This window comes from Corvus brachyrhynchos, unplaced genomic scaffold (assembly GCF_000691975.1).
Source record: "Corvus brachyrhynchos isolate BGI_N302 unplaced genomic scaffold, ASM69197v1 scaffold92, whole genome shotgun sequence".
Classification (NCBI taxonomy): Eukaryota; Metazoa; Chordata; class Aves; order Passeriformes; family Corvidae; genus Corvus; species Corvus brachyrhynchos.
The window spans coordinates 4810384-4836738 of NW_008236973.1; the positions used below are offsets into that span (position 1 = coordinate 4810384).

Genomic DNA, 26355 nt, shown 5'->3' on the forward strand with positions numbered 1-26355 from the left:
GGTTCAGTGAGTCCAGGGTAGCGCTGGGTCATTATTTAAGCAGCCTCTAAAAATACACTTTGATGTTGTGCTTTCTGGAGGAGAAGGGAGGGGAAGATCTAAAGGGAAAAAGGAGGAAAATACTTGAAACAGGAGAGGAAGAGCACCAGAAGAAAGGGGAACAAGAAGGTGAGGCTGTGCGCACATTAAGAGATGTGTAAAGCAAAGGGAAGTCTGTGTGTGTGGGTGTAAATGTCGCCCCTGAGAGGACAACTCCACCGAGCATCCGTGTTTGGTAGCCCGGGCCGTCCTGGTGGTTCTCAGCCTGTGTGTGCACTGACTGTGTGTGGCCAGTCAGCATTTTCATGGTAACATCTGAATGCAGAGACAAAACATCTGTAAGCATTTTTTTAAGTATAGTTGCATAGTTTATTTTCAGCAGCCTAAGTGGTGTCCTAAAGACAGGACAGCCTGGAAAAAGGCTAATGAGGATGTAAAAATGGAACCTGGATACTACAAATAGGTCTGATCATCAAAAAAAAAAAAAAAACAAAAACAACACCTCGGGGGAGTCCCACAGCAGAGGAACAGTCCAGCTCAAGGCACCACTTTTAAAATGTTTATTAAAATCTGCTGAATCTGCTGTATCATTGCTGGTATATCACTGTAACATGAGGAGTCAGATTCTGCTTTGGGAACTGCACAGACTTGAAATTCCAGAGCTGGTCATCAGAAAGTTCAACAAAACTACACTTGAGCTCTAAGAGGTTTAGGGTAAGTCACAAAAGCTATCAAGGTGTAACACAGATTAACTTTACCTCTCTAACCTATTGCAGCAAGCCATAGGCCCACAGAAGAAGAAATATCTTCAACTCCAAACATGCACACTCACAAATGTGGGCTTAGAAATCCTCACACAAACAAATTCTGTAGTTCATTTGACTTCTCCTAGTCAGAGCTGCTGCAAGATGGAAGCATTTCTTCTTTGCTGTTTAGTGTCAAGGTTCAAGCAGCATAGAGATTCTGTGGGATCCCTTTCACACCCAGGCCTGTTATCTGTTTAAAAAAAATTAAAAATTAAAAGATAAGAGAAAGAAAACAGATAAATCTCCAACTGCATATAATGAAAACATTCAAACATTGTAGAACAAGTATCATAGCAACAGACTCCTATGTGGAGAGTCCCCTGCTTCAAGAGGAGCCCAGAAAGAGTCATTACTTGGAGTTCTTTCAAACTCATTAAAATCACTAAGATTATCTTGCACCACTAAATAATTTTGCTAATTTAAATGTTATCTGTGGCCCTTACATGTAGTCCTTATCTTCAAAATGACTCATAGTAATTTTTAACATGCTTTGTCTATGCAAGACAAATGTGAATTTGGAAAATACCAATTCCCTTGTGGGACTGGAGAACTCAAGAACAAAACCAAAAAAGACAACACTCATTTAATCCTCCTGTGGGCTTCTAAACTATACTGCTTGAGCAATATATCAGGTCTCAGCCATGAGAAATCTGCTCTAAGCACAGCTTTCAACTGGAGTGTCCCAGATCCTAGAATAGATCTCCATCCCTCCTGTAACATCTTCATCCTGTTGCCAAACAGATAAAAGAGTTTGGTTTGGGTTGATGGCAATTGCTGAGTAAGAACGGCATTTTATGTGATGTGCTTTTTGCTAATGGAGTGGAAAAAAGAATGAAGAGAGAAACAAGTTTCAGATTCAATAGCCCTGGACAAAAATGTTTCTCAAAAAGTAGCAGTCATTTTTAACAGACCAAAAAAAATCCCAGAAGTTTTCAGATTGAGATGCAAAATTTTACCCTGGTGAATTTAAGCATTTAATCTTTACAGGAGAAATATGTTCTGTAAACCTTTAGATTTCCTGGCACAATTAAAAACTGAGAAGTAAGAGAATGAAATTTCCAAAAGTGATGGAAGTATATTAAGAGATAAAAGCAATTCCTTACAGTATATTACAGAATATGCTATCTGTATGGCAGATCCATACCCACTGACTGCCTTCAGATCCTGACCAGCCAAGCTGGCCAACCCAGCTAACAACACTATTACTTGTATTTCTCCAAATCTTCCTTCCAAGTGCATGAGCAGCTCTGCAAAAGCAGCTGTGCCTGGCTGGGGGACAAGCAACGCACCTGGAGCAGTTCATGAGGCGAGTGGGATGAGCAAGGGCAGCCAGGGCCACCTCACTCTCAGAACATGAGACTTGGCAGGTCTGATGTACAGGAGGAAAGAAAAAAATCTGCTCACCTTGAAAATCTCTCCTGCGTGAGGTTCCTTGGCTAAGGTGGCCTCGTCCAGTCCATCATATGCAGAAGTCACATACATTTCTGAGTAGTCTTTTCCACCGAAGCAGCAAGAGGTGATCCTCGGAGTAGGCAGCCTCACAGTTTGGATTCTTTTTCCTAGGAAAAATGTGCAAGTGTTTTCTAATGTTCATTTTCTAGGAAGCATGTAATTATGAATGTACTATTAGTGCACATGGCACAGATGTGACATTTACTCAGAAGGCACCTCACCTTCAGACAGACCATATCCTGAAGGACAGTTTGTGGGGAAATCAAATTATTTCATCTAACTCATCCCTAACTATTTTTCAGCCACTCCCCTGCATCTGCGAAGCTTCATTTCCTTTTCTCCAAATGAAGCAGTACAGTGTGTGAGGCCAAGAGGGCAGGGACACCTGACCTGGGATGGATGTTTTTCCTTAAAGCATTTCCCAGTTAAACATTTCAACACTGAGAAAATTTATATGCAGTATTTTTGGTGTGGGTTTTTTGGTAGTGGTATTATTAAGAAGAGTGTGCAGTTCATCAGCAAACAGTGGAAGCAGGGGTACCTGACACTGGGAGGCAGCCCAGGGAGCTGCACTCTTTACATGACCAGAGCCTGAACCAGCAACGGTCTTGGCAACCCATGGGGCAGAAGTGGGCAACAAATTTCGCCTTCTTATATCACTTTCAAACTGTTCTTCCTGCTGCCATTCCCCTCAGGTTTGTATGCACAAACTGGTGGAGGTCTCACCTGTCTCTGGGTCTATGCGAATGACTCTGCCGCCGTCAATACAGGCCACCCAGAGCTTCCCTTCCGCATCTATGCACATCCCGTCTGGCATTTGCTCCTCCTTTTCCAAATGGTACAAAAGTTTGGGGCAGGCTGCAGGAAGAGTTACAAAGCTGATGTTATGTGGGCTGCTACCCATTCTGTATCAGTTCCCAGTCTAACATCTTCCATGCTCTTGCAAACATCTACATTCATTTTCTGGGAGAAAGACATGCTGCAAAATGTACATAACATACGTATTTTAAATGTGTTAAAAGCCTGATTCAGCCTGGCTGAGACAAGTCCCCAGCACTGCCATTTGTGTCTGGGATTGTACCGAATTAGTGCTCCTGTTATTCTACCAAGAGAAGAGAACAAAATGCCCCCATCTCTCTTGTTAACCCACCTGCTGCCTGCCATAACACAACTGCTGCAAGTGCAGTAACTTTTCCTGGACTTTCATTGGTCATGGCAGCCTGTATATGTCACATAAATAATCACCTGGGTTTAAACATCGGTGATAAGCAATCTCTCCCAGCTAAAGATCAAAAACTTTACTTTTTAATGGCCATCCAAGCTACCAGTTTTGATTAAGCCTGGACACCAACTGCTCATGGTCTAGGACACAGTGCAGATGTGTTGGTGGGCACGTATGGTCCATGGAGCAGGGTCCACGGGCCGTGGACCACCTGCTCTGACCCACCCAGCACCTTCTGGCCATTACACTACCCAAGGAAGAGACAGTTGTGAGCATAAAGCCAAGCCTAGGAAGCTCAAACATATTACTTTTTTATATTTTCAGGGGAAAAAGTTGCATTATATCATCTTTAGAAACCTCATATCCTAAAATCTGTAGAAATAGATGTTCTCAACAAAATGAAATCTGAGTGAATGTAATTAATTTGTGCGATTTTTATCTGTGATTACCCAAAGCTTGCACTCTTTAAAGTACAAAGGCAGTTGAGCCATTTAAATTCCTGTGAAGCATATAAGGCTGATACAGCATGAAAATATTTCAAAAAGTTTTGAAATGAGATTATATCCATTTTGCTTACACTTAAATTTTCTTTCTTGCAGATATAATAAAAAATGTTTATCCATAAAATGAATTTAAGTTAGATTTTAAAACATCTCAATTTCAGAAACTTGGTTGGGAAACCTACATCATAATGACAGCTTGATCCTTCAAATACCTTTCTGTGATACATACACAAGCACGTTCTCCACTTGTATTTATGGAGCTAGTACAATCAAAGTAACTCCAGTAGATGGCACTCAAGAATAAATAGCATCCTAAAAGCTCTTTCTCATTCTGCAGTGTAAATGGCTTCTTCCCTGCAACTCCTTGAATAGGTCTGAGCCATCTCTCTAGATGTAAGTAAGCTGAAAGACTGTCAAGTTTGCTCACCAAATACACCTGGTGAGTAACTAAATTGAGAAATATCACAATCAGCCTGCTGACAAGCTGTAACCAGAAAATATGAGATCTGTCAAATAAATCACTGCATCTCACAGGCCCAGGTCCTGCTGCAGGCAGAGCAGTAGCACTACTTGTCACCGAATTTAAAAGCATGAGTACCGATCTTTCCAGTGTGCATGTCATAGCTGAAGGCATGGACAGCATATGACAGGCTGTCGATGTGAAAGAAGGTCCTGTGGTCCAGGGACCAGTCCAGACCATTGGAGATGTCCAACTGGTCTAACTGTTTTATTACTGAATGGTCAGGGAAGAGGGTATAAAGAGCTCCTTGCCGCCTCGCTCGGACCCCTGGTGCCGTCTCTTCAGCCATCGTACCTGAAATGGAAGTGGGAGCACTGGTTAGAAAGTAGAAGCTTGCTCCTCGTGTTGGATCAAAAACCTTCTCTAAGTGTTACCAAGAGGTCCTAAGGAGAATCACAGGATTGTGGGTTTTTTTCTTTTCTTCCTAAAAAGAAGAGATTTTTAGGAAAAATTCTTTGCTGTGAGTGTGGTGAGGCACAGGAACAGGTTGCCCAGAGAGGTTGTGGATGTCCCATGCTTGGAAGTGTTCAAGGCCAGGTTGGATGGGGCTTTGAGCAACCTGGTCCAGTGAAAGGTGTCTCTGCCCATGGCAGGGGGGTTGGAACCAGATCATATTTAAGGTCCCTTTCAACCCAAACCATTCTATGATTCTACAATTCTACAATTCTATGATGAAAGGGACTAATAGGTCCTGTCAGATTGATGCGAAAGAGGAAAAGGAGCAGATCAGGAGCAGCTGCCTCCCAGAGAGCTGATCCTGGCCAATGAAAGGATGTCTCTGCATTGCCACGAGGTTTAAGTCATAGACATCAAAGACCCAAAGGACCACCAGGACATGCCAGGGGGTTGAGGTTTTGCTTACAGCGAAAGCCAAGATGCAGGCAGGCATCATATGCTGGTTTTGTTGTTGGTCTTTGTAGGCTACTTTCATGATTTAAATGGGCCATGGCTTTAAAATACAGGTGCACACCATGTGCCTGAGAGCGTTGTCCAAACTGTTCTTGAACTCTGTCAGGCTTGGTGCCATTACTGTTCCAGGGCCTGACTATCCTGCGGGTGAAGACCTTTTACATAATACACAACCTAAACCTCCTTCCTTCTTGCCTTCAGGAGGCTGAGGATCTCCCTTGTTTTCCACAGGCTAACCAAGAGAGGCTGCATGTAAAAGGTGCAAGCTGCAGTTCATATTCTGCTCTAGAAGCTGCGTCCTTCTCTACATCTCCAGAAAAATTCCCACCTCTATGAGCCCCTCACTGGCTTTTCATCTTCCATGGAGGCAGTTGTTTGAAAAACACCATCCACCAAGTAGGAGAGCCTTCCTGTCAGATGGCCCTTGTCAACAGCATCTGTCCTCATCTAGGTCAGAGGATGTGAAGTCTCCTGTCCTCCTCCACTGGGCAATAAGCAAGCAGAGCGTTCACAAGACAGAGAATAAAATGCCTTATATAAAATACACTGTAATTAGTTTCCCTTTGCTCCGGGGGAAATTTCTGCCAGGAACTTACCAGCAAAAAACCTCCCCTTTGGATCCACTTTCCCATCATTGAACCTGTTGTTGGGTTTATCTTGCTCGAGCTCGAGGATGGTGGTGACTGCCTGGGTGTCCCAGTCCAGGAAGGCAAACCTGGTCCCCAGGGCGATGACATAGCCCCCACACTGCCGCAGTGCCACTGAGCCGACACGGGCATCTGTGGGTGAGAGAGAGCTGAAGATGAAGGGGAGCTCTGGGGTCATCACTCAGCCCTCACAGAGGGCATCTGGGCTTGACTGGGACATCCCTGACAGGGAAAGGCTGAGCTGATTCCAGGATCCTTCTTCCCTGGGATTGTTAGCACATCTCTCTGGCTCTGTGTTCCATGGACTTTTCCATCTGCTAGAACAGCACAGCCATTAGTGCTATACCTTTTCCTCTGCAGGTCCCAAATGAAAAGTGCATTCCCATTTAGGCTTGTTGGGGCAACATGTGCATGGTCCTCTCTGCTCAGCTGGCTTAGGCCACACTGTGCTCAGCACCACATTATGGGAAAACAAGGTGTGTGGTCCCATGGAAAGTAAGAGAGACCACCAACCTGCAGGACTCCTACCAGGAGGGAGGGATGGGAGAGACAGAGAAGACTCCCAGGATGAAGCAGTGAGTACAGACTCTTACCCACAGACACACTCTGCACCTCATTGGTGACTGGGCTCCAGCGGCAAACTTTCTGCGAGTTGATGTCTACATAGACAAGTGCATTCTCCCTTTCTTCCCAGACTGGGCACTCTCCCATCCGGTTCTTCTCCTTCACAACAGACTCGATTTTGATGGAGGAAGACATGATCTGAGGAGAAGTTAATAATGGATGTAATTAGAAGCCCTGGTGTGGATTTTTTTATGGCTACAATGTTTAAAAGCAGAGTTTGTAAATGGCAAAGCACTCCAAATCTCACATGACAGAGTAATTTAGGAGGTTCCTATGACATTTCCATGTTCTCATGGCTACAATGAGCTCAAGGCACCAAAGCTTCTCCTTAGCAAAACTTTCCTAAACCACAGCTGCTGATGAGGCACCTGGTTCCAGGCACAGGAGTGCTGGGGTTATGGCCCTGAGCTGGAACCGAGCTGTTGTCTGGGGATCAGTGATCCTAAGGGTCCCCCAGACCACAGGGAGGGATCAGTAGGCAGCAGCACCAATCAGTCAGAAATCTTTTTGTGGAAAAACAAGGCTCTGACCTATCACCACAGGTGCATTGACTTCCTCTATAGGAAGATGCTTATGCACCCACAGCACCGACTACTTGCCACAGAGGCCGCTGCACAAGTACAAATTCCCACACCGAGTCAGTGAGAATATGCAAACACTGAGGAAAGCTCCTGCCTTTGAAATTCTACTGCTTTGTTTTCCCTCCAAGCATTTCCTCTTCATCAGCCCCCTCACTGCCCCAGCTTCATCTCCAACCCCTGCTGCACACTCCAAATTTTGCCCAATGCCAGGCTGTGGGATGCAATTGCCCCAGTTGTTGCTTGGGGGGCCAAGTGAAGCTCCCATTCCATATGCCTGCTTCTGCCAGGAGTTGTTCATACCCTGGCTACCCCATCCCCATTGCAGCAGGGTACTCACAGGGACATCAGTCAATCAGCCACAACTGACTGACACCCACATAGGGTGCACAATCCATCAGGTTTGTGTCCAGAGCCCACTGATGTCCTCCAAAACATGGATCCTGGGCCTGCCCTGACCTTGCTGAGGGGTGGGATGTGAACAATAATCTCCGTCATTCAGCTCTTACAACCTGCCCTGACCTTGCTGAGGGGTGTGAACAATAATCTCCGTCATTCAGCTCTTACAAAAGAAAGAGGCCCACTCACTGCCTCAGTCACCCCTAATAGAGCCGCCTCCACTGCTGCACCCACTGGCCTCAGCACATTTTTTCCACAGATTGGAAGATAATTCTTGGGAGGCAGCCAATCCCTGACATAATATCAATCCTAGGGATTACTGTCTTCAAGTGGGTATTGTTTCCTAGTAGGTGAGCTGTCGATAAGGTTTCCAGATAATTAATTAGCATTAATGCACTTCAAAGTATGTGGTAAGAGCCAGTCGATCACTGTGAGTGGAAACGCCAGGGCTGAGGGACATGGGATCTTTCCTGCAGTGAGTCATAGTGCCAAGGTAAGATTCATACCACCCAGCTATCGAATAGATCCTTCTCCCTTCCAAAAAACACTGGCCACAAGAGGATGGGCAGCAAGCTGCTCCACACAGACAAACAGCATCAGTCTAAAGTATAAATGAGGATACACAGCAAGATGCCAAGTTTTAACCTCCAAAAACCTATTAAACAATGCTTGAGCTGAAGGAGTGAGTTTCTCTTAGGTTAAAGCTTTGTGTCATGTGGCTGCCATATGTGGGACCCGAGGCTTGGAGACACAATGCTGACTTTATTGTATCATGGTCTGGAAAGCACAGAGCTGTTCTCATCCCTGTGGGAAAACAAGAGTTCGGCAGCAGCTCGGCAGCAGTGAGGTCCCTGCAGAGGCAGAAAGACTCCAGAGGCAGAAAGCCTCCAGATCTGCAGTAGCCAGTGCATATTTGTCTTGCCAGCTGCTTCATTGACCCAACCGAGCCTTATTAAACCTTTCTTTTCCATTTCATTTACACCCCCCTTGTCCAGCTTGGCCCACACCAAAACAGGGGCCTGGCAGATAAGCCACGGTGAAATACCGATTCACAGACACACCCCACATGCCATATGAGGAGTACACAATCACACTACTGCCAGCTGTTTTGCAAGGCACAGGCAGGGGAGAAACCATCCTGCCTGCATCAGCTGCCTGCTTCCCCTCTCCTGTCCCCCCAGGGATGCTGCAGAGACCTGCCCTGTCCCGTGGACCCTCAGTGCATATCTGCCTTCCCTGACTGCACATTCAGCCTCAGCATCCATCCCCTCTGCCAAAGAAATAACTCCTGTGTATCACTCCAGCTGTGGAAGTTTTCATACTGATGAATATTTTGGCTCAAATCATCATCACCCCTCCCTGTTTTTAAGAAGAGGGCAATTAGAAGAGAATGTCTGTGTTTTGCTAGCTGAGGTTTCACTAATCTTTACAAGCAGCTGAAAATGGAGGCTTTTAACAGGAAGGACCATCCAACCCTAAGTGGCAGCACTACCCTCCAAAAGAGTCCACACAAGCTGGGAGGGACTCAGCCCTCGTCCTGTCCAGACCATGTCCCCACTCTGCTCAATGAGCCACCTCCTGCCATGCCCTCCCTGCTGACACCCCGTGGAACTATGCAGCAGTAGCGTTTCACCAAATACAGTATCTCAGAGAGAAAAATGAGGAAATGACCCCAAAAAAACCTCGTTCAAAATACCCCAGCATAATCAGTCCCCAGCCATCCTGCCACCTGGAACCTTTATCCGTGGCACCTCGTACCCTGCTTGGTACAGCACTGACCCATCAGAGATGGGTGTGCAAGGAAAGACAAGAGAAATTCCAAGCAAAAATCACCAAATCCTTTTGTAGTCTCCCAAAACGAAATCCCTGGAAAAAAAACATCATCACATTCACCCTGCCTATATCCTCTTTCAAACATTTTGTTGGCTTTGCAGCCTCCTGGACTCATGCCTAAACCCCTTATGGAGACTACGGGATGGACAGGTGTCACTGAAACATTTTCCAAGTTAAACTGTTTAACTGGTAAAAGTTACCAGAATTTGGAGACCATAAGAAAAAATTCCTGTTAGGAATAAAAAACTAATGTAAAAACATCCTGTCTGCTCTGGAAACTAAACCCTCTCTCTGGTAGCTGTTTGAAAACAGCCTTTGTAGACCTCAGTCCACATCCCTTTTCAAATGATCTGGACAAAAGTTGATCATTTCAGTACCCCTAAAAAGATACAGGTAAAATACAAATGAATGACTGGCCTTAAAAGTTTTTTTGCTGTTTCACTCCCTCTCTCCCTCCCATGCAAACACACATCATTTCATTTTTGATGTCAAGCTGAACCTTTGAATAAGCAGGCAGACAGCTAAAACTTTTAATGTACAGTCAGGAAACCATCTGCATAAACCAACTTTAAGAACCCTTTTCCCCTCAGTCAAACAGCTGAATATTTTTACCAAGCTGGAGGACACCTATGCGAAACTCTGCAGTTCATCACATCAACGCACCTGCTGAGGAAAATATTGCAAGACCTGGGTTGGTGACTCTTTTCCAGCACTGGTCCTATGAAACTGGCTGCTGTTTTCAGCGACGGTTAAAAATGTGCACCAGTTGATGTTATCTGCATGGAGCAGGTAACCTTTTACATTTTGTATTCAGTCAGCAGTCACATGAATGATGAGGTAGGGACCAAAGCCTTTCTGAATAGTCTGGTTTGCAGTGCCAGCAGCAGGACATGGGATAGAGAAAAATCCTTGCTCAGTATTTTGCTCATGTCAGGAGAGAGCGAGAGGGAAACTGAGGCGTTACACCATTCGGTCGCCCCAAGGGTTAGCCCAGTCTTCCCAAATATGGGGTGTCAAAAAGGGAAGGTTAATGAAAGAGGCAGGGTAGGGTTCTGTAGTACTCTGATAAGGAAAAAAATATTGTTGTGATTAAGGCTTATTATCATCATTAAGACTTGGCTCCTACTCCCAGCTGTGCCACAACCTTCTTGTGTGTGAAGTCACAAGGCTCCTCACCTCAAGCATGCAAAGCCTGATCCCACTTTGGCAAAGAGCTCCAAACTGCTGCCTGTAGCACACACAGGGAAGGACTTTTGCCAGGAAGTCTCAGCAATTGCCATGGATGCTGCAGGATGGCGATGTCTTGCCTGGCTTTTATTTTCTCCTTTCTTTGGCATTTGCCTTCTTTTTGTTGTCTGTGGGAGGCAAAGTGGAAGATGCCAAGTGCTTCTCCCACCCAGCCCTGCTCAGCAGAGGTAGGAGATGGCAGGGCCAGAAAGGTGGGGACAAGGCAGGCTTGCCATGGGGACAGAGTCCAAGCCAGGCAGTGAGCCAGAGCAATCACCAGAGTTTTGGTGACAGGGCCACACTCAGTGAGGGCAGAAGCCACTTGGGAAGAATCAGCCCCAATCCAGCATGCAGGAACAATGCATTTCTTTACTCATGAAAGATTTTGATGAACTTTTTAATTTGATGTTCAAATGATTCACAGGATGAACATGTTTCCCTGATAAGCAAGTAGACAGGATAGACGTATTATCCTATCATAGTCGCCATCAATCCGCATTCAGAGATTAAAAAATTACAGCCCTAAGACAGAGACAAATTCAAACATTTCTAGGGAAAAAGCCAGTAATATTTCCAAGTCAAACTCCTTCTAAAATCACTGTATTACAAGCAAAGTGATTCTGGGTGCCTTGAGGAACCTTCTCAGACTTCCTTGGCCTCCAGTGGCTCCATCCCATCTGAGCACAAACACCCAGTCTCTGCTTGCTCTCAGAGAAATTATCACATTACTCTCTGCTTTCCTTCTTTTAACCTAGATGATAACTTTGAAGGGACATTCAAGTAGAACAATATGCTTTTTTTTTTTTTTTTTTACAGCATTTTCAGCTGGAAGACATACTCAAAAAGAAAATTCTGGGTTATGATAATTTTCACTGAAAATTAATTTTCAATTGAAAAGAAAAATGAGTGAAATATGTAAGTTATCCTTTTTTCTGCAAAATATTTCCCAAAGCATTTTCTCTAAATGGATTTTGGAGGAGAAAACCACATTTTACAGACAGCTCTTCTCTTCTGGTGACTTGATTGACTTCCTCACCACAGGCTGCAGCAAAGTAAAACCAAGCCAGGCAGAGGGACAAAGAATTCACCTTGCCGCAACTGGAAACACCAAACATACATCTTTCTGGGTGAGCAGCTTGGATGCTGGATCACCAGCGGCATAGGAAGGACAGCAGCTGGGAAAATTATACCAGAACACGTCTCTCTAATTTATTCAGGTGGCTGCAAATGCTCTGAGGATGCCCCTGCCACATTTGGTACCATCTCTTATTCCTACCCTGACCACTTCTAGGCTACCAACACAAGTATCACATCTTCCACCCTGCCATTTCAACATCCCCCATGTCTGCCTTTCCAGAAGTCGGTCACTTTAGGAAGAGACCGACTTTAGGAGGTTTTGTGGGTGTTGTTGAATGGTGCAACTCTGCAGTAGCAGGTGCATGTATTTGCTAGCCAGGCAGCTATTCTTTTAATTGTTTCCACAACATAAAGAGCCTGGCCTTGCCATGCACTTTGTTTGTTTCTAATGTTGCTGGGTTGCAAAGCAGAAGTTTCTGGTGAAGTTGGCCAAAGGCAGCCACGCACCCCTGTACCTCTGGTTGACACCCAACCATCCTGTCTCCTTCTGGTGTGGCTTCCTCTCTCCTTTCCCATTGCTTTGGTATCCTCTGATGCAACTCTTACCAATTCTTTTTATAGTCCCTAGTTTTTATCAACATAGAGTAGTCAGGAGAGTATCAAGACATTATTGCACGATATAATGTTGTATTTAAATAATTGTACTTGTCTTCTGTTCCCCACAGGCATGTGCTCAGACAATAGCTGGGAATTTGCCCCTGTGGCTTTGCAAATATTTAGTAAATCCATCGCTTCACTTTTTCCCCCACAAGTCCCCAAAATATACTTGCGTTACTTATTCCCCTTGAGGCTCCATCCCGTCATTCATTGCGCTAGAAATTCAACTTTGCCTGTTATTTGGTTGTCCTGATTTCTTCAAGTTTTTATGCACCTCTGCCACTGTCTCCGTCTTGGAGATGACAACAGGCATGGTTAGAGTTAACGAAGACACAGGTATTAAAAACCCCGGGCAGATACAGGCATAGCTACTCACCCCAGCGATATCACACTCGACAGTGTTGTCCAAAAGTGAAGCCAAAAGGCTTATCTTTTCGGGTTTCGCCCTTTTGTAGGAAGGGCCTGGTCCCTCCCCTGTGCTCGAGATGGGAAGAACTGGAGCTCCCCAAGCAGTCAGTGCCGCCTGCTTTTATTTCAGCAGAGCTATTTTGCCAGCAAAGGATTACAAGAGCTTTCTCCAGCTTGGTTTGGAATAACTACGCTTCACCTATGACTATAGATTTTGGTCATGAGGGTGAAGAAACCCTTCAGGGCACAGCAGCTGCTCCTCCTGATACAGCCTTTCCTGTCACTGGGTTCTTGCTCAACCCTAATTGAAATCAGTGCTGGTCTTTGATCAAAGAGGTGAGCGCCATTAATAAGCGAGGGATTAAACAAAAGTCAGGAAGCCTTCCTAATTGAGGGAACCGGCAACGGCTCAGCTCCAGTTTGCCAGATCCAGTGCTCTGTCATGGGACTCGAGTCAAAATATGCCTGCAGCACCAGTTTGGGCTCCTCGGGGCTGGGGCGCGGGAAGCAGCTACAGCCTCTGCACTGGAGGCTGCGCAGAGACGCGCTCCCAGGGCATTTCGGCAACATTAAAAATGCAACTCTCCTGGCAGACTTGGCTCTTCCTGCTCATGTGAAGCCCATGAAACCTGTGTAGCAAAGCCGAGCAGATGCTTTTACAGAAGGGGGAGGTGGCATTCATTTGTAAAATGTCTGCAGCAGCTTATTTTACTTGCCTCTGCTCCCACACTCACAAGCACAAAGAAATACGTTATTCAGACCTTTGCCCAGTGCCACCCATGCACAGCATGGAGGAAGAGGGGCTCCAGCAGCCATGTCCTCCCTGCGTCTCATGGGTGCCTCCTGGCCAGCTGTGATAAACTAATCTCTGACCTGATTTTTCATGCCTGTACAAGCTATTGCTCTTACTTTTCTAATGCAGCAAGATAAAAAAGATCAGTTTGGTATTTTGTGTTGTGCTGGCAATCACCCTACTGCCATTGTGGTGGTATGAGGGTGAGGACAGTACAAAACCTCAACAGTGATGGCAGAGGGAGCTTATCTGTGTTTACGCCCACTTATTTTCTGCTGCATCTCTGGATCTCCATTAGCAATCAACCACAGCAGCCCAACAGCACGGTTCCTGAGCTGCGGGTATCACCAGATTTGTGACTTTAGTGAGATCAGAGCCCTGAACTTGCCACATTCATCATCTACCTCAACTCAAGCTTTCTCAATACTGTGTTTGAGATTGCCTTGTAGCACAAAGTAAATGAAGGATATAGACGTTCCACAAAGAACAAGGCCCAGCTTCCTTCACTGCCTCATGCTCATCCACACTGAAGTGGGGTTGCTTAAATCTCCTTTTTTTTCCAGCTGCCAAGACAGACCCCTGCATGATTAAAAGAGGGGAAACAGTAACTTGCACACAATAATCTTTGAACCCTAGGATCAAAGCAGCACCGAGGCCTCAGTGGGCAGCTGAGTCACCCACTGCGCACTCGAGTGCACGGCTGACACAAGATGATCCATCAGAAACTAACTCCACAGGCCTGCAAAGATGGCAAACCATTACGTGCTGATTCTTGGAGCTACCTGGAGAGAAAATGCACTGCCACAGGCTCGCTTGGCAGTCACTTGGTGGGTTACCCTCACACAGCAGGGTGGGAACAGACAGCTGTTCCACCTGCAGATGGAGGTACACTAACATGGGAACATGTAACATTCCAAGAGCAAAAATCCGCAGTTTAAAATCCAACTGAGATACATCACAGTTGTTGCAGCACATACAGGCATAAAGTTACCAGACCTCTCACTGGACTGCAAAATGCAATCCAGGGAGTAAGTTTTTCATTTACAACAGGTAGTGTGAAGAAATCACAATGGAACTTCCCTTTCCTCCACATTTGTAAAAGCAGTGTCTATTTGGGCATGTGGGCTGCCTTGCCTCTCTGTCCTCTGGGAGAGGTTGGTTCAGGAGAAGGTATGTGCAGGTGGTGCTTTATGTACAAATGGTCAAGAATGCCTGATGTTTTCCTGTCATCATGGATGTCCCCAGAACAGGGGATCTTCAAATGATGGAAAAAGATACAGTTCTTGATTCCAAAAATCTGTGTTTATATTCAACAAAATGAGCAACATGGTAGCATGCACGAGGGAGAGAGGGTGATCAGCTCCAGCCAGAGTTAATTTAAGCACAGCCACAGCCGAGACCTGTTAGAAGGAAGCTGCAGGTGCACAGTGAGAGGTATTAATGTTTCAGTTGTTGAGAACATCATAGGACAAACGAAGTTACAGTTAAAACAGTGGTAAGACCACCAAATGGCGTTTTATGAGGAACTTCAAAAATATGTAAAAGAGACAGTACAAGCAGTTTAATCAGTAAAACAATATAACATAAGTTGCAAATGAGACAGAAGAATACGAAATAAAAAGATATTAAAATATTATTTAATCATAAAATAGAATTACAACAGTAGCTTATTAGGATGACAATCTTTTTAGCAAACAGTAAAAGTACCATCATATATTTAAAGTAAGTTTAAAGGGGAAAAAAAGATCAGTTTTAAAATATTCCATGTATTTCAGTAGTTTTTCATCCTTTCCTGATGAAATATTATAATGGTGTCATGATTTCAAAGCAAAGATGCTGAACACCAGAATAAGACCTTCATACTTGTCTTGCTTATGTCAGCCCTCTCTAATCCCTTCTGAAGAGTGTGTATTTAACCTGCAAATGGATATGGTGGAACTCCTTTCACCCCCAGTCCTGTTATCTGTTAAAACACAGAGGGGAAAAAAAAAAATTAGAGCAATAATTCACCATTATCAGACATTTGCTTTCCTTACACAACTAGACATTCTTTAACTGAGAAAAAGACTGTGTCCGCCAACGTAACATCCTACTATATTTTGCACCCATCAGCTTATCACAGCTAGGAATTTCAATGCATGCTCTTTTCTCTAAAGCTCAGTAATCACAGGCCAGAGTCCATTCCCCAAAAGCCTCTTCTCTTAGACACTGCTAAGCCTTAATTCTGCAGTTCACAATGTAACCTTCGGCATGCACACACAGAGAAGAGCAGAGCTTTAAAACAAATCGCAGCAGAACAAATGTTTAAAGAGATAACTTTGTGATAATTAACTAGAAAGTAAATAAAAGCAGATGCTTTTATCTGCCACTGATTAAGACATGTAAGTATTTACCCATCCTTTCCATAATAAATAGAAAATGCAAACAGTGTTGGGAGAGGGAGAAGTATAAAGAGATGACTGCATAGAAAATTTGCACTATCACTATTGTTACGAAGTTTAAACCCCAAAGTATCTTCAAATCTCTAAATGCATTTAACCTTCCACAACAGGAACAAAAAATACAAATAGCTTAACATATATGATCAGTGTCCTAACAGCTATCTTTTTCCAGCTTCCCACCACTCCCAACTGCTTTGCTACCTGAAAAAATCAAGAGTGAAAAAATGGCCTTCTAAAACGAAAAGAGAAAGTATCATTCACCTTGAAAATCCCACCAGCCTGTGGTTGCCGTGAAAGCCACTCTTTATCCATCCCATCAGTGGCAGTAGTCACATACATTTCTGAATAATCGTTTCCTCCAAAACAGCAGGAAGTTGTTTTGTCAACTGGAAGTTTCACAGTCTGGAGTCTTTTTCCTGAAGGAAAGCACACATGATGTTTCCTGTTTGTCTACTTACATCAAGAAATTTAAACAAATTATTGCAAATAACTGTTGCAGAGCCAGGTGTTCTGCAGAAGTGGGAATCAGGGCTGGGGGACGTCCCATCCTGACTGATGAGCACCAAGACAGGGAGAAACCAGACTTCTGTGAGCCCTGTTGTTGATCATGTATTGTTTGACAAGTTTCAGGTATCACAAACAAATCCCATTCCAATCCTAGTTTGTCCTCTAATTAAGCACTAACATCCACAGCACAGACGCATATCTGAGCTTGTCATCTAGGCTGTCCATGCAGTCAATGGAAATGGGATAGGATTCCTCTCTAAAACAGGTCACATGAATCACACCCTAGACCTGCTGACTTTTCTACTTTTAACTACAAAGGCAGCCTGGAGCGAGCAGACCTCGTGCAGCATTACAGAGGCGAACCTCCTGCTACACCTCTACTGCCTGCAGTTAAGGAAGATTAATTCCTAGAAGTTTTTCCTGAAACTCCAATAGTCTTTCAAATCAAGCTTCCATAAAATAGGGATCATGGGACATGTCTGATGTTTACAAGAAAGTAGCGCTACCATAAATAATACTACGCACTTACTATGCCAACAAACAGCTATGGTCTTAATGACGGTAGTGAACAGATCTCCTCCAGCCCTAACCAGAAGGTTTGTTGAGACATCTTACAGCAGATTTTCCCAAAATTTCTCCTAATCCTGGGCAGTAAGAGCCTATTCCCATTATGCCTATTTGATGTACCTGTGAGTTTCTCTTTCTAGAAATATGCTAAAGCACATGAATTTCCTTACAAAATGTGTCATTTTTCTGTCCTCCCAACTGCATATGTAAAGGGCTTGGTCCCCTTACAGCAACTAACTTTAGTGATGTATTGAAATAGCAGGAAAGTAACTTTGATGTTGGGAGCCCTAGAAATTGACTGACACCAAGTCTGGGAGAAAGTGAGTGGGAAGGGCATTCAAAACAAAAAAAAAAAAAAATGAACTGTAGGAAAAGAGGCATGAGCCCCAAAGACCAGGGGATAGACTGGTTGCAGTTGCAGAGTGCTCTCAGTGGATAACAGCCTGGAAGGTATCATTTACAAAGCTCTGAGATGAGCAATGTCTCCCTGGAGTTCCAAGAAAATCTGCACCTGGATGTTCTACAATCTATCTGAAGTATTACTCTGTGCTTGGCCTCTATAGAAGAGACAAATGTAGCAAATCTTTTTGACACTATAAAAATCAAAGGATATTAAAAACAATCATTAGGAAGAACTGTAAAATATTTAATTGAGGTTTAGACTGGGCATTAGGGAAAATTTTCTTCACTGAAAGGGTTGTCAAGGATTGGAACAGGCTGCCCAGGCAAGTGGTGGAAACATCATCCCTGAAAGTGTTTAAAAACCATGTAGATGTGGTGCTTAAAGACACGGTTTAGGGGTGTACTTGGCAGTGCTGGTAGATGGTTTGACTCGATGACCTTAGAGGTCTTTTCCAGCCTTAATGGTTCTAGGATTCAAATTAAAAGAATAAAACTAGCAGGTCACTAAGTGATCAGAAGGTACAACAAGACTTGATAACATGTAAGTTAGACATCCCTTTTGAGTCATTTGCAAACCCCATGGCATCAGCCATCAGCTCTTCCCTGTAGCACACCCTCAATCTAAAGGCAGCAGCCATCTCTGCTACAGAAGCCTAGACCCAAAAAGCTGTTTTATTCTGAACCTCTAAACCTTACTTAGGAAAGATGCCAAACAAACAAGTTTCCTCGTCCCATTGCCCTAAAAACAAAGTCCAGGCTTTGTTATCATTGAAACCTGAAAATCCCTCACGTGCTTTAGATGAGCTCTTTATCAGTGAATGTATCTGCAACTGGCTGACAGCCATTCAAGCCACACTTAATGGCTATTGTGCGTTAAAAGAGAGGCTTTCAGAGAATTCTCTTCAAGCCTGTCTGTGTTATCTCCCTAAATAATGACAATTCATTCAGAATTCAGCAAATTGAAGATTTTAGATATTACTTTAAAATGCTAGCATGAGAGGGCAGGTAAGCATGAGACAGTCACAAAAAAAGGTGGCTCTTTTTGACACAGACACTTATCCTGTGAAACTTCATAACACTGTTCCCTGAAAGTGCTATGGCATGGGTGAGGGGGGAGACAGAACAGGTTCATGGAAGAGAAACACACTGAGAAACACACTACCAACACATCAGTATCTCATCCATCTGTGAGCATAGTTAAGGACTAGGAGTGCATTAGGGATATGTACTCTGCCATCAATATTCTTACTATCCCTGTGCATCTGCTTATGGACACTATTGCCTCTAGCTTTCCCATATGAAAACACCTCCAAAAGGGAGAAGGAAAAGGAAAACAAGTGGGAAAAAGGGAGGGAAAAAAAAGGTCAGGGAGAAATAAAAAAGGCCAGGGAGGAAAAAGGTGGTAACAGTGAAACAGAGAGGAAAAATGATTGAGTCTAATACTCCAGAACGGTATTCAGAGGGCTGGTGGATGTCACCAAGGAGGGCTCTGCCCACCAAAGTGAGAGGATGTGGGTCCAGAAACAAGCCAAAGCACTGCTGGCATCTCCCATCTGGAGCTTCCTTCCCCTGGAGGAGAAGGAAGCACCCTAGCACTGGGGTGCATACTCTGCAGAACAGAAGTCCCACAGGTTAGCAAGACTTTGGATGGGTACAGATTAAAAGGTGAGGGGGAAAGCACAGTCTGAGCCTCAAGTAAAGGTTTCCAGCAGAGTCAGAAGAAAGGCTGGTGCACGTGTGCACACACAGCTCTGCTGTGTGCTGCAGACGAGGCACTGGCGTCCCTGAATCCACAGTCCCACAAAACCCCAAATCTTCTACTAGATTCCAGATGCATCCCAGTGCAGTTGCTCTTCTGCTGCATGATGCAAACTTGTGCTGTCTGGGATCTGACAAAATCACGCTCCCATTCTCACCCAGCGGCCCCTTCTAGCCAGTGTGGTTCAGTTTCCCTTAAGTGCTTTACATGTGTTTTTTACCCAGAGTAAATCATCCCTGGCACATCATTGGAGTCCAAATGAGACCAGCAATGAAGGACAGACTCAGACAATGGGCACACCCAAGACATTACTGAGGGAATGATAAAATGCTGTGGTATTCATTAAACATTTTTTGATCATTTCATTGCAAAATTGATCGTGTAAATAACTTTCAACAATAAAAAATATGTTGCTGGCATCAGTGTCCTGTGGGACTTGTAATAAAATCCAGTAGGCTGCCCAAAATAATACACTAAGCTGAAGAAACAAGACTCAAAAATGGCTTAAGTCATCTTTCCCATTTATCAAAGAGGTAAACATTGGTCTTAATTTTGGAGGATGCAATAGGATGCTAACTCAAACAATTCACAAGTAGAATGATGATCTCCTTAGCGACTTTATCCGTTCCAACACAACAGATGCTGGGAACAAAGGAGACTTATTAACAAAGGTAATTTTTGAGAGCAGGGACATAAAATCGTTTAAAGTAATAATAAAAAGCAAAAAAAAAAAACCAAAACCCCACAGTTTTTTAAAAAAGAGCAGATATACCATTTCTGTGAAGGGAAAAAAGCCCCACCTCTCACTTGTTTTTATTTCCACCTGTTTTGTTTTGTTTAGCACAAAATTCCAGTCCATCTTTTGCAAGGACTTACCTGTCTCAGGGTCAAGGCGAATCACTCTCCCACCATCATAACAAGCTACCCAGAGTTTTCCTTCTGTGTCAATGCTCATCCCATCAGGAATGCTCTCCTCTTTTTCCAGTTTGTATATACTCCTACGGTTGCCTGCAGGTTAGAAAAACCACAGAACTGAGTGAAACAGTTGTTAAAATTTTTATCAGTTACAGCCCAGCAGAGTTATTTGTATTATTATTTTCAAAAGCTGTGCTAAGGCCCTGAGTTCTTTTCCCATGAAAGAAGTAGATTGTGTCTGCTGGCCTGTTTGTTTCCCGAGACAGTTGTTTCTCAGCATGAAAGCCTGTGGGTCAGTTTCTATCCATTGAAAGTATAATCCTTTTTTCTGGCATTCATTTCTAGTGCACCACTCATGTTCCCTACTTGCAATATTAAATGAATAACTGAATAAATTAATGTTAGATATATTCATAAGATTAATTGCTTGTTCTAAAAGCAGTTTGAATAATTTCAGGTATGGGTTGCTCCAGCTGGAGACTTTTCAAACAGTTTGCTGGAACATGCCAATAATCACTGTTCCAACACAAAACTGACCTTCAGATCTATAAACTGAGAGCTTACATAAACACAGAGTTAGGAAACGCATCAATTTCAAAGGCATACTATCAACCTAAAAACAAACAACTCTATCTGAACTTTTACCACTGTTATTAAATAAAATTAAACCCAACGTTCCAACATTGTTTATTTCATGCTCTGACAACTTCAATGTTTCTCATATGCAGCAATATTCTTAATGAGTTTCCTTTTTGCTCCTGGGGATTTTCAGACTGCCCACAGAAAGAGAGTGAGCAAGAACGAGTGAGAGAGAGAAATACCCTATTTCCTAAGGAAAAACTCAGTTGTAAGCCATAGCAGAGAATCATTAGGACAAGGTGCTACATCCAAAATTACTTTAAATTCAGAGTTTTAAAGCTAAACATCAAATTGGCTGTGTTCTTTTAATGCAAATACCTCAGCCCGTGTACTCAAAAGCAAATTACTAGTCCAAGTCACCTGAATTTTTCTTTTGCCCAAGCTTGTAGAAACCCTTAAGGCGTTGTTTTGTTTTAAACTAATGAAGGAAGCTTTGAGTTACTGCTACTGTTGTTGCCTTGTTCTTTCTGCAGAATCTTCATTTAATAGCTTATATTTTAAAAAACAAAACAGGGTGAAGAGTGAAAAAATATCTAGAGAAGCTGGCAGAGGTTTTGCACAAGACTACAAGCTTGCTGTCAGTTTGCCTGTGCTGCCAGTAACAAGAAACACGCAGCCACAGGAACAGACAGATGAGATACACTTTGTCCTTTTCACATTGGAAGATCAGATACGCCTTGTGTTTAGTAACAGTAGTACAGATTACTACTCAAACTGCCACGCAATTTAAATACTTTATAGCATTACCAAACGACCCTGACTGGTTTGAGCCAGAAGCCTACGCAGGCACAGACAGATGTTAATATGTCTTCTGTTGTTTTGCTCTAAAGAGGTTTCTGGATAAGTGCTCCCAAAGCTCTCATCATCTGTGTAATAACCAGAGCAGAAACAAATATCACAATCTTTAGGCACAAACAATTATTTTGGAATACAACCACTCATACCAATTTTTCCAGTTTGGAGGTCATAATCAAAAGCATCCACCGAGTAGGACAAGCTGTCAATGTAGAAGAAGGTTTTGTGATCCAGCGACCAGTCCAGCCCATTAGAAATGTCCACCTGGTCAAAGTGCCTCACCACTGAGAGGTCAGGCACAGCGGGACGAATCTCCTCTGCCATTGTACCTGTGAAGAGCCAAAGGGGAGGAAGCAGGTTCAGAGTGAATGGACTCTCCTCCAGGTCTGGGGGCAGTCCCTCACTATGATGATGATCACACTGCCAGCATAGAAGGGAGCAGTGAAGATGGCTTCTGAAATTTAAGGAAGAAACTGAGTCAAAAGGAAAAGGTGCATTTTCAAAGTGCTTGCTCTTAGCAGAAGGTGACAAAACACAGCTTTTGTTCTTTTGTTGAACATTTTTGGGGCAGAAATGGTGTGCAGCATGATTCCTGCAAAATGTTGTATTCAGTCATTCATATATTATGACAGGTGTGGCCAGCATTTAAGTTACAATAAATCTTGATGTCTTGTAGAGCTGAGAGAGTGGAAAAAAATTACCTCCTCCCTCAGAATGAGTCTTACACTAAAGCCTCTTTTAAAGCAAATCTCATCTTTGCAGCTTGAAGTTGGCAGCCAAGACCAGCTCTGGAGAGGCTGGGTAAATGCAATTTAAGGTAAGCCTCGGGACTGAACGGCACAGCAGGAGCACAGAATGGTGTTTTAAAAAACAGGAGGACAGGATCACAGCTGAGGCTGGACGGCACCTCTGGAGATCATCCAGGATCACCCCCTGCTCAGAGCAGGGTCAGACACTGCAGATTCCTCCCATCAGTGTTGGGTGTTGAAGATCTCTACGGATGAAGACTCCACAGTCTCTCTGGACAACCACTGTTCCACTGTTTGATCATCCTCAGTAAAGGAATTTTCTTACATCCATACAGAACTGACTGAGTTTCAGTTTGTGCCCACTCCTTCTAGTCCTTCAGTGGGCATCACTGAGCAGAGTCTGGTCTCCATCTTTTTTACTCCCTCCCCAGTCAGGTACTTATACATACAAGTAAGATCCCCTGAGCTTTCTCATCTCCAGGATGAATAGTCCCTTAGTTTTTAGAAATAAAATTCTGACTTATGAAGAACAAACCACACAGTATAATAAATTTCTCACTAGAAAAGTATTTTCTGTTGGCACCCTTCCAGTATTCAAAAAACAAGTAGCTGACAGGGAAGAGGCAAGGCCAGTATCTTAAACTAGGCAGGCTCCAAATAGTCGGCCTCTTTTAAACAAAATAGTCCAGATTAGATAGTGCCCAGGTGATACAAATAGATTTGTAAATGGGATTGAACTCTGTTTGAAGACAACAAAAAATCCCCACCACTTAACTATCAAGGAAAACTTGCTATGACTGATCATTGCATGTTATCACCAAAACCCAGCAAGCACCAGAGGGAAGGAAGAGCCTGCAGCATACCTGCGAAATACCTCCCTGCAGGATCCACCTTCCCATCATTGAATCGAGTATTTGCTTTATCCTTGTCCACTTGAGTGATGGTGGTTACCAGCTCCTCTTTCCATTTCAAAGCAGCAAACCTGGTTCCTAGGGTGATGACATAATCCCCAGACTTCCGGAGAGCCACGGAGCTCACAGGAGCATCTGGAAAAAGGGTGAAATTGAAAAGTGGGATGTGCTGTGAAGAGATATTTCTCTTCTGCCCACTTTAGACATGCAACCTGAACTCAGTGAAACCACAGGCAAGAGAAACAACCTACTTTTCTACCAACAAAATTGATGTTTAAATACATAGAAACAGATTATGTCATATGAACTTGAGTATTACCACTGCTACCAGGAGCTATAATCATTACCAGCACCTAGCTGAGCTAGGAGCTGAATTTAAAAAAAAAAAAAGTATAAAAAGGGGGACAGGAACATATACTTTTTACAATAGCTTACTGTGTGGGTTCCCCCCTCTCCAAGGGAAAAATCAATTGCCACAAGAGCTCTAGAGCAACTGTGTTTATTTAGCACAGCTCCTGCATAAATGAGCCCTGCAGTGATGGAGGCAGGGTATCTCTGCACTGGGACAGGACACAGTGGGCAGGAGAGACACCCCCCCCACACCACACTCTGCTGTGCTGCACAAACCTCCAGCAGCACCAAAAACACACCAAGAGTGGCAGGACTTCCCAAGAGCTAAAACAAAACAGAAAACTAGTAAATGCTCCAGATTAGTTTACACTCACTTGAGCTATTATGCATAAAACCTCAATTGCAGGTTATTATAAAGGAATTAGTAAAAAAAAACCCCAGTGAGCGTGAAGATAACATTTCTGTAAAAGCCTAACATCAGATGCAATATAGGGAGTAATAACTTTAGGCAGGGCAACAAAATCTGGCATAATATTTTCTATACATGGGACTAATTGCTAATTTTTAAATTTAAAACTGAAACATTTCTTGTATTTATGGCTTTGCAGGGGTATAATTAGGTAATAGTTTCACAAACACTTACAACCACCATCAGTCACCACTAGGTACTAAGAGGAACTGCTCCTTTCCAGCTGTTTGCTCATGGGTCAGGATGCCCCTTCCCTTGGAGGCCTGGCAGCAGTACCACCGTGACAGAAACCCAAATGCTATTTGCCCCCAGCACTGGAGATGCACACCTGGACTGCAAGCTCTGCCGTAGTAGCTGAGGCTGCTGATGGTCTGGGCTCATTTACACTGAGGTGCCATTCCTTCCTCCCGTGCCAGGACAGAGGGCAGCAGAGTGCCCTCAGCCGTGTGTGGCACCTGCCACACAGAGTAATTTTGCTGGTCTTTGGACCACACCAATAAAAGTGGTTCTCTGTCTGTATCAGTGGCAGGGACTTTCCTAGCAGAGCATGGGAGTGCAAGTCTACATTTGCTCTCCCAGGAAAAAGCCGGGGGCCATGGCTCAGAGGACTCCTTCCACCTGGGCAGCCCCCAGGGCCTTCCTCCCACCCTGGGGGGAGCAGCCCCGAAGCACGGCTGTCCACTGGAGGTGTTGGACATCCAGGTGCCCCTACAGCCACAAGAACGTTCCCTTACCTTCCTGACAAAGCACCCCAGAGGAAAGGGATGCATGAGGATGCAGCCACCCTACTGCTCACTGAACAAACATAGCACAGGCAGTGTCTCAGCCCATGCATCCAGCTCAGTCTGCTGCGACCCCGGAGGGCTTTGTTAAAGCAGCACCTGCAGGAACTGATTGATTTGCAGCACCATCTTATGCCCAAGAGAAAACTGACTATAAGGTCTCCCCTCCAGGCCCAGTTATGCATTTACGATGTTTCCCCTGCGGAGTCAAAAAGGGCATTAGAAGTTTTTTCTAAGCATGGGGTCATTGTAATTCTCTATAAGCATAATAATGAATAATTTCTCTCTTCGTTTCTACTTAGGAGACCCGCTACTATAATCACATGGCATTCTTTGATTGTTTGGGGGTTGGTTTTTTTTTTTTTTTCTTTTAATCATGGCATTCCCAAAGGCACAGCTATTAACCATAACTATTTTATTACTAAAGAGAGGAAACAATAAAATGTGGTGTGCTCTCCCTTCCACATCTCTAGAGGCCGCAAGTAAAAGATTACACCTTTGAGAGCAGATCAAGTTGAGGGGAAAGGCAAGAAGCACACTCCCTCAGCTAAACTAAGAGGAAGTAAGTTTGGGAAGCAACTCTTCCAAAATTAGTATCAGGCCTTCTCTCATCCTAAAATGGGAAACTACAGTAATTTGAAAGGCAGATAAGCTCAGATCAGTTTCTAGTGAATAATGAGAACAGCTTACAGGTAGGCAAAATTGATTTTCACCAACTGTTACTGAACATGAGAAAATAATAAATTGTACTGAAATCACTTAAGGAGCTGTCTCCCAACACAAATATTTACTTTATCACATCCAGCAGTAAATCTGCAATCCTTTTTTTTCTAAGAGTTAGCATATCTCTTCCTTTCTGGAATAAATACTCAAACCACTGAGACTGTAGCTGGTGACACCATTACCTTAAAAAAAGTATCAACTTCTTAAATCGTTTTTGGAAATCTTTCAATAGAGAAAATATTATGAGCATTAATCATTCAAATCAGAACTACTATAAACACCAACAGAAGAGTGTTACTTCTGGGACAAAGTGGGAACAAAAGAGAGCGAGTTGTGGACAACTTACAGGAAAAAGAAATAGATCAAACACAACCCAGTAGCACAAAATCATAGGGGAAGTCTCCAGAGCTACCTCTGGTCTGTATCTAGTGTCTGTACATAGTCCCAGTGTGCTGGCAGCCTGGGAAACCCCAGCTGTAGAAAAAGGTCTCCAGCTCTGAGCACCGTGCAGCTGCCAAGGGACACAACACGCAGCTCCCGCACACAGAGGGGGTTTTCCAGCGGCTCCTTACCCACAGGAATGGCCTGCACCTGCCTGGTGACCGGGCTCCAGCGGCACACCTTCCTACCCGTGATGTCCACGTACAGGAG

At 43.9% G+C, this 26355-nt stretch overlaps 2 protein-coding genes across 3 annotated transcripts; both read right to left on the reverse strand.

Annotated features, from left to right (window-relative positions):
* Nucleotides 1-576: 576 nt before the first annotated feature.
* LOC103611775 (regucalcin) lies at nt 577-15203 on the reverse strand. Of its 2 annotated transcripts, none has more exons than XM_008629339.2 (7): nt 12870-15203; nt 6692-6860; nt 6048-6230; nt 4621-4836; nt 3024-3155; nt 2250-2404; nt 577-1035 (listed from the first exon to the last, which is right to left on the reverse strand). In XM_008629339.2, the coding sequence occupies exons 2-7, from the start codon at nt 6855-6857 to the stop codon at nt 985-987; spliced, it is 903 nt and encodes a 300-aa protein (XP_008627561.1). In that variant the 5' UTR covers nt 6858-6860; nt 12870-15203; the 3' UTR covers nt 577-984. The 2 variants fall into 2 exon arrangements, with proteins under 2 accessions (XP_008627561.1, XP_017584063.1); XM_017728574.1 differs by lacking the exon at nt 12870-15203 and adding an exon at nt 10196-11577.
* A 110-nt stretch (nt 15204-15313) lies between these two features.
* Nucleotides 15314-26355, reverse strand: RGN (regucalcin; the record flags this gene model as incomplete). Its single annotated transcript, XM_008629365.2, has 6 exons — nt 15314-15657; nt 16397-16551; nt 20247-20378; nt 21869-22048; nt 23332-23514; nt 26277-26355. Coding segments are annotated over 6 exons (780 nt in total), but the record flags the coding sequence as incomplete, so codon positions are not given.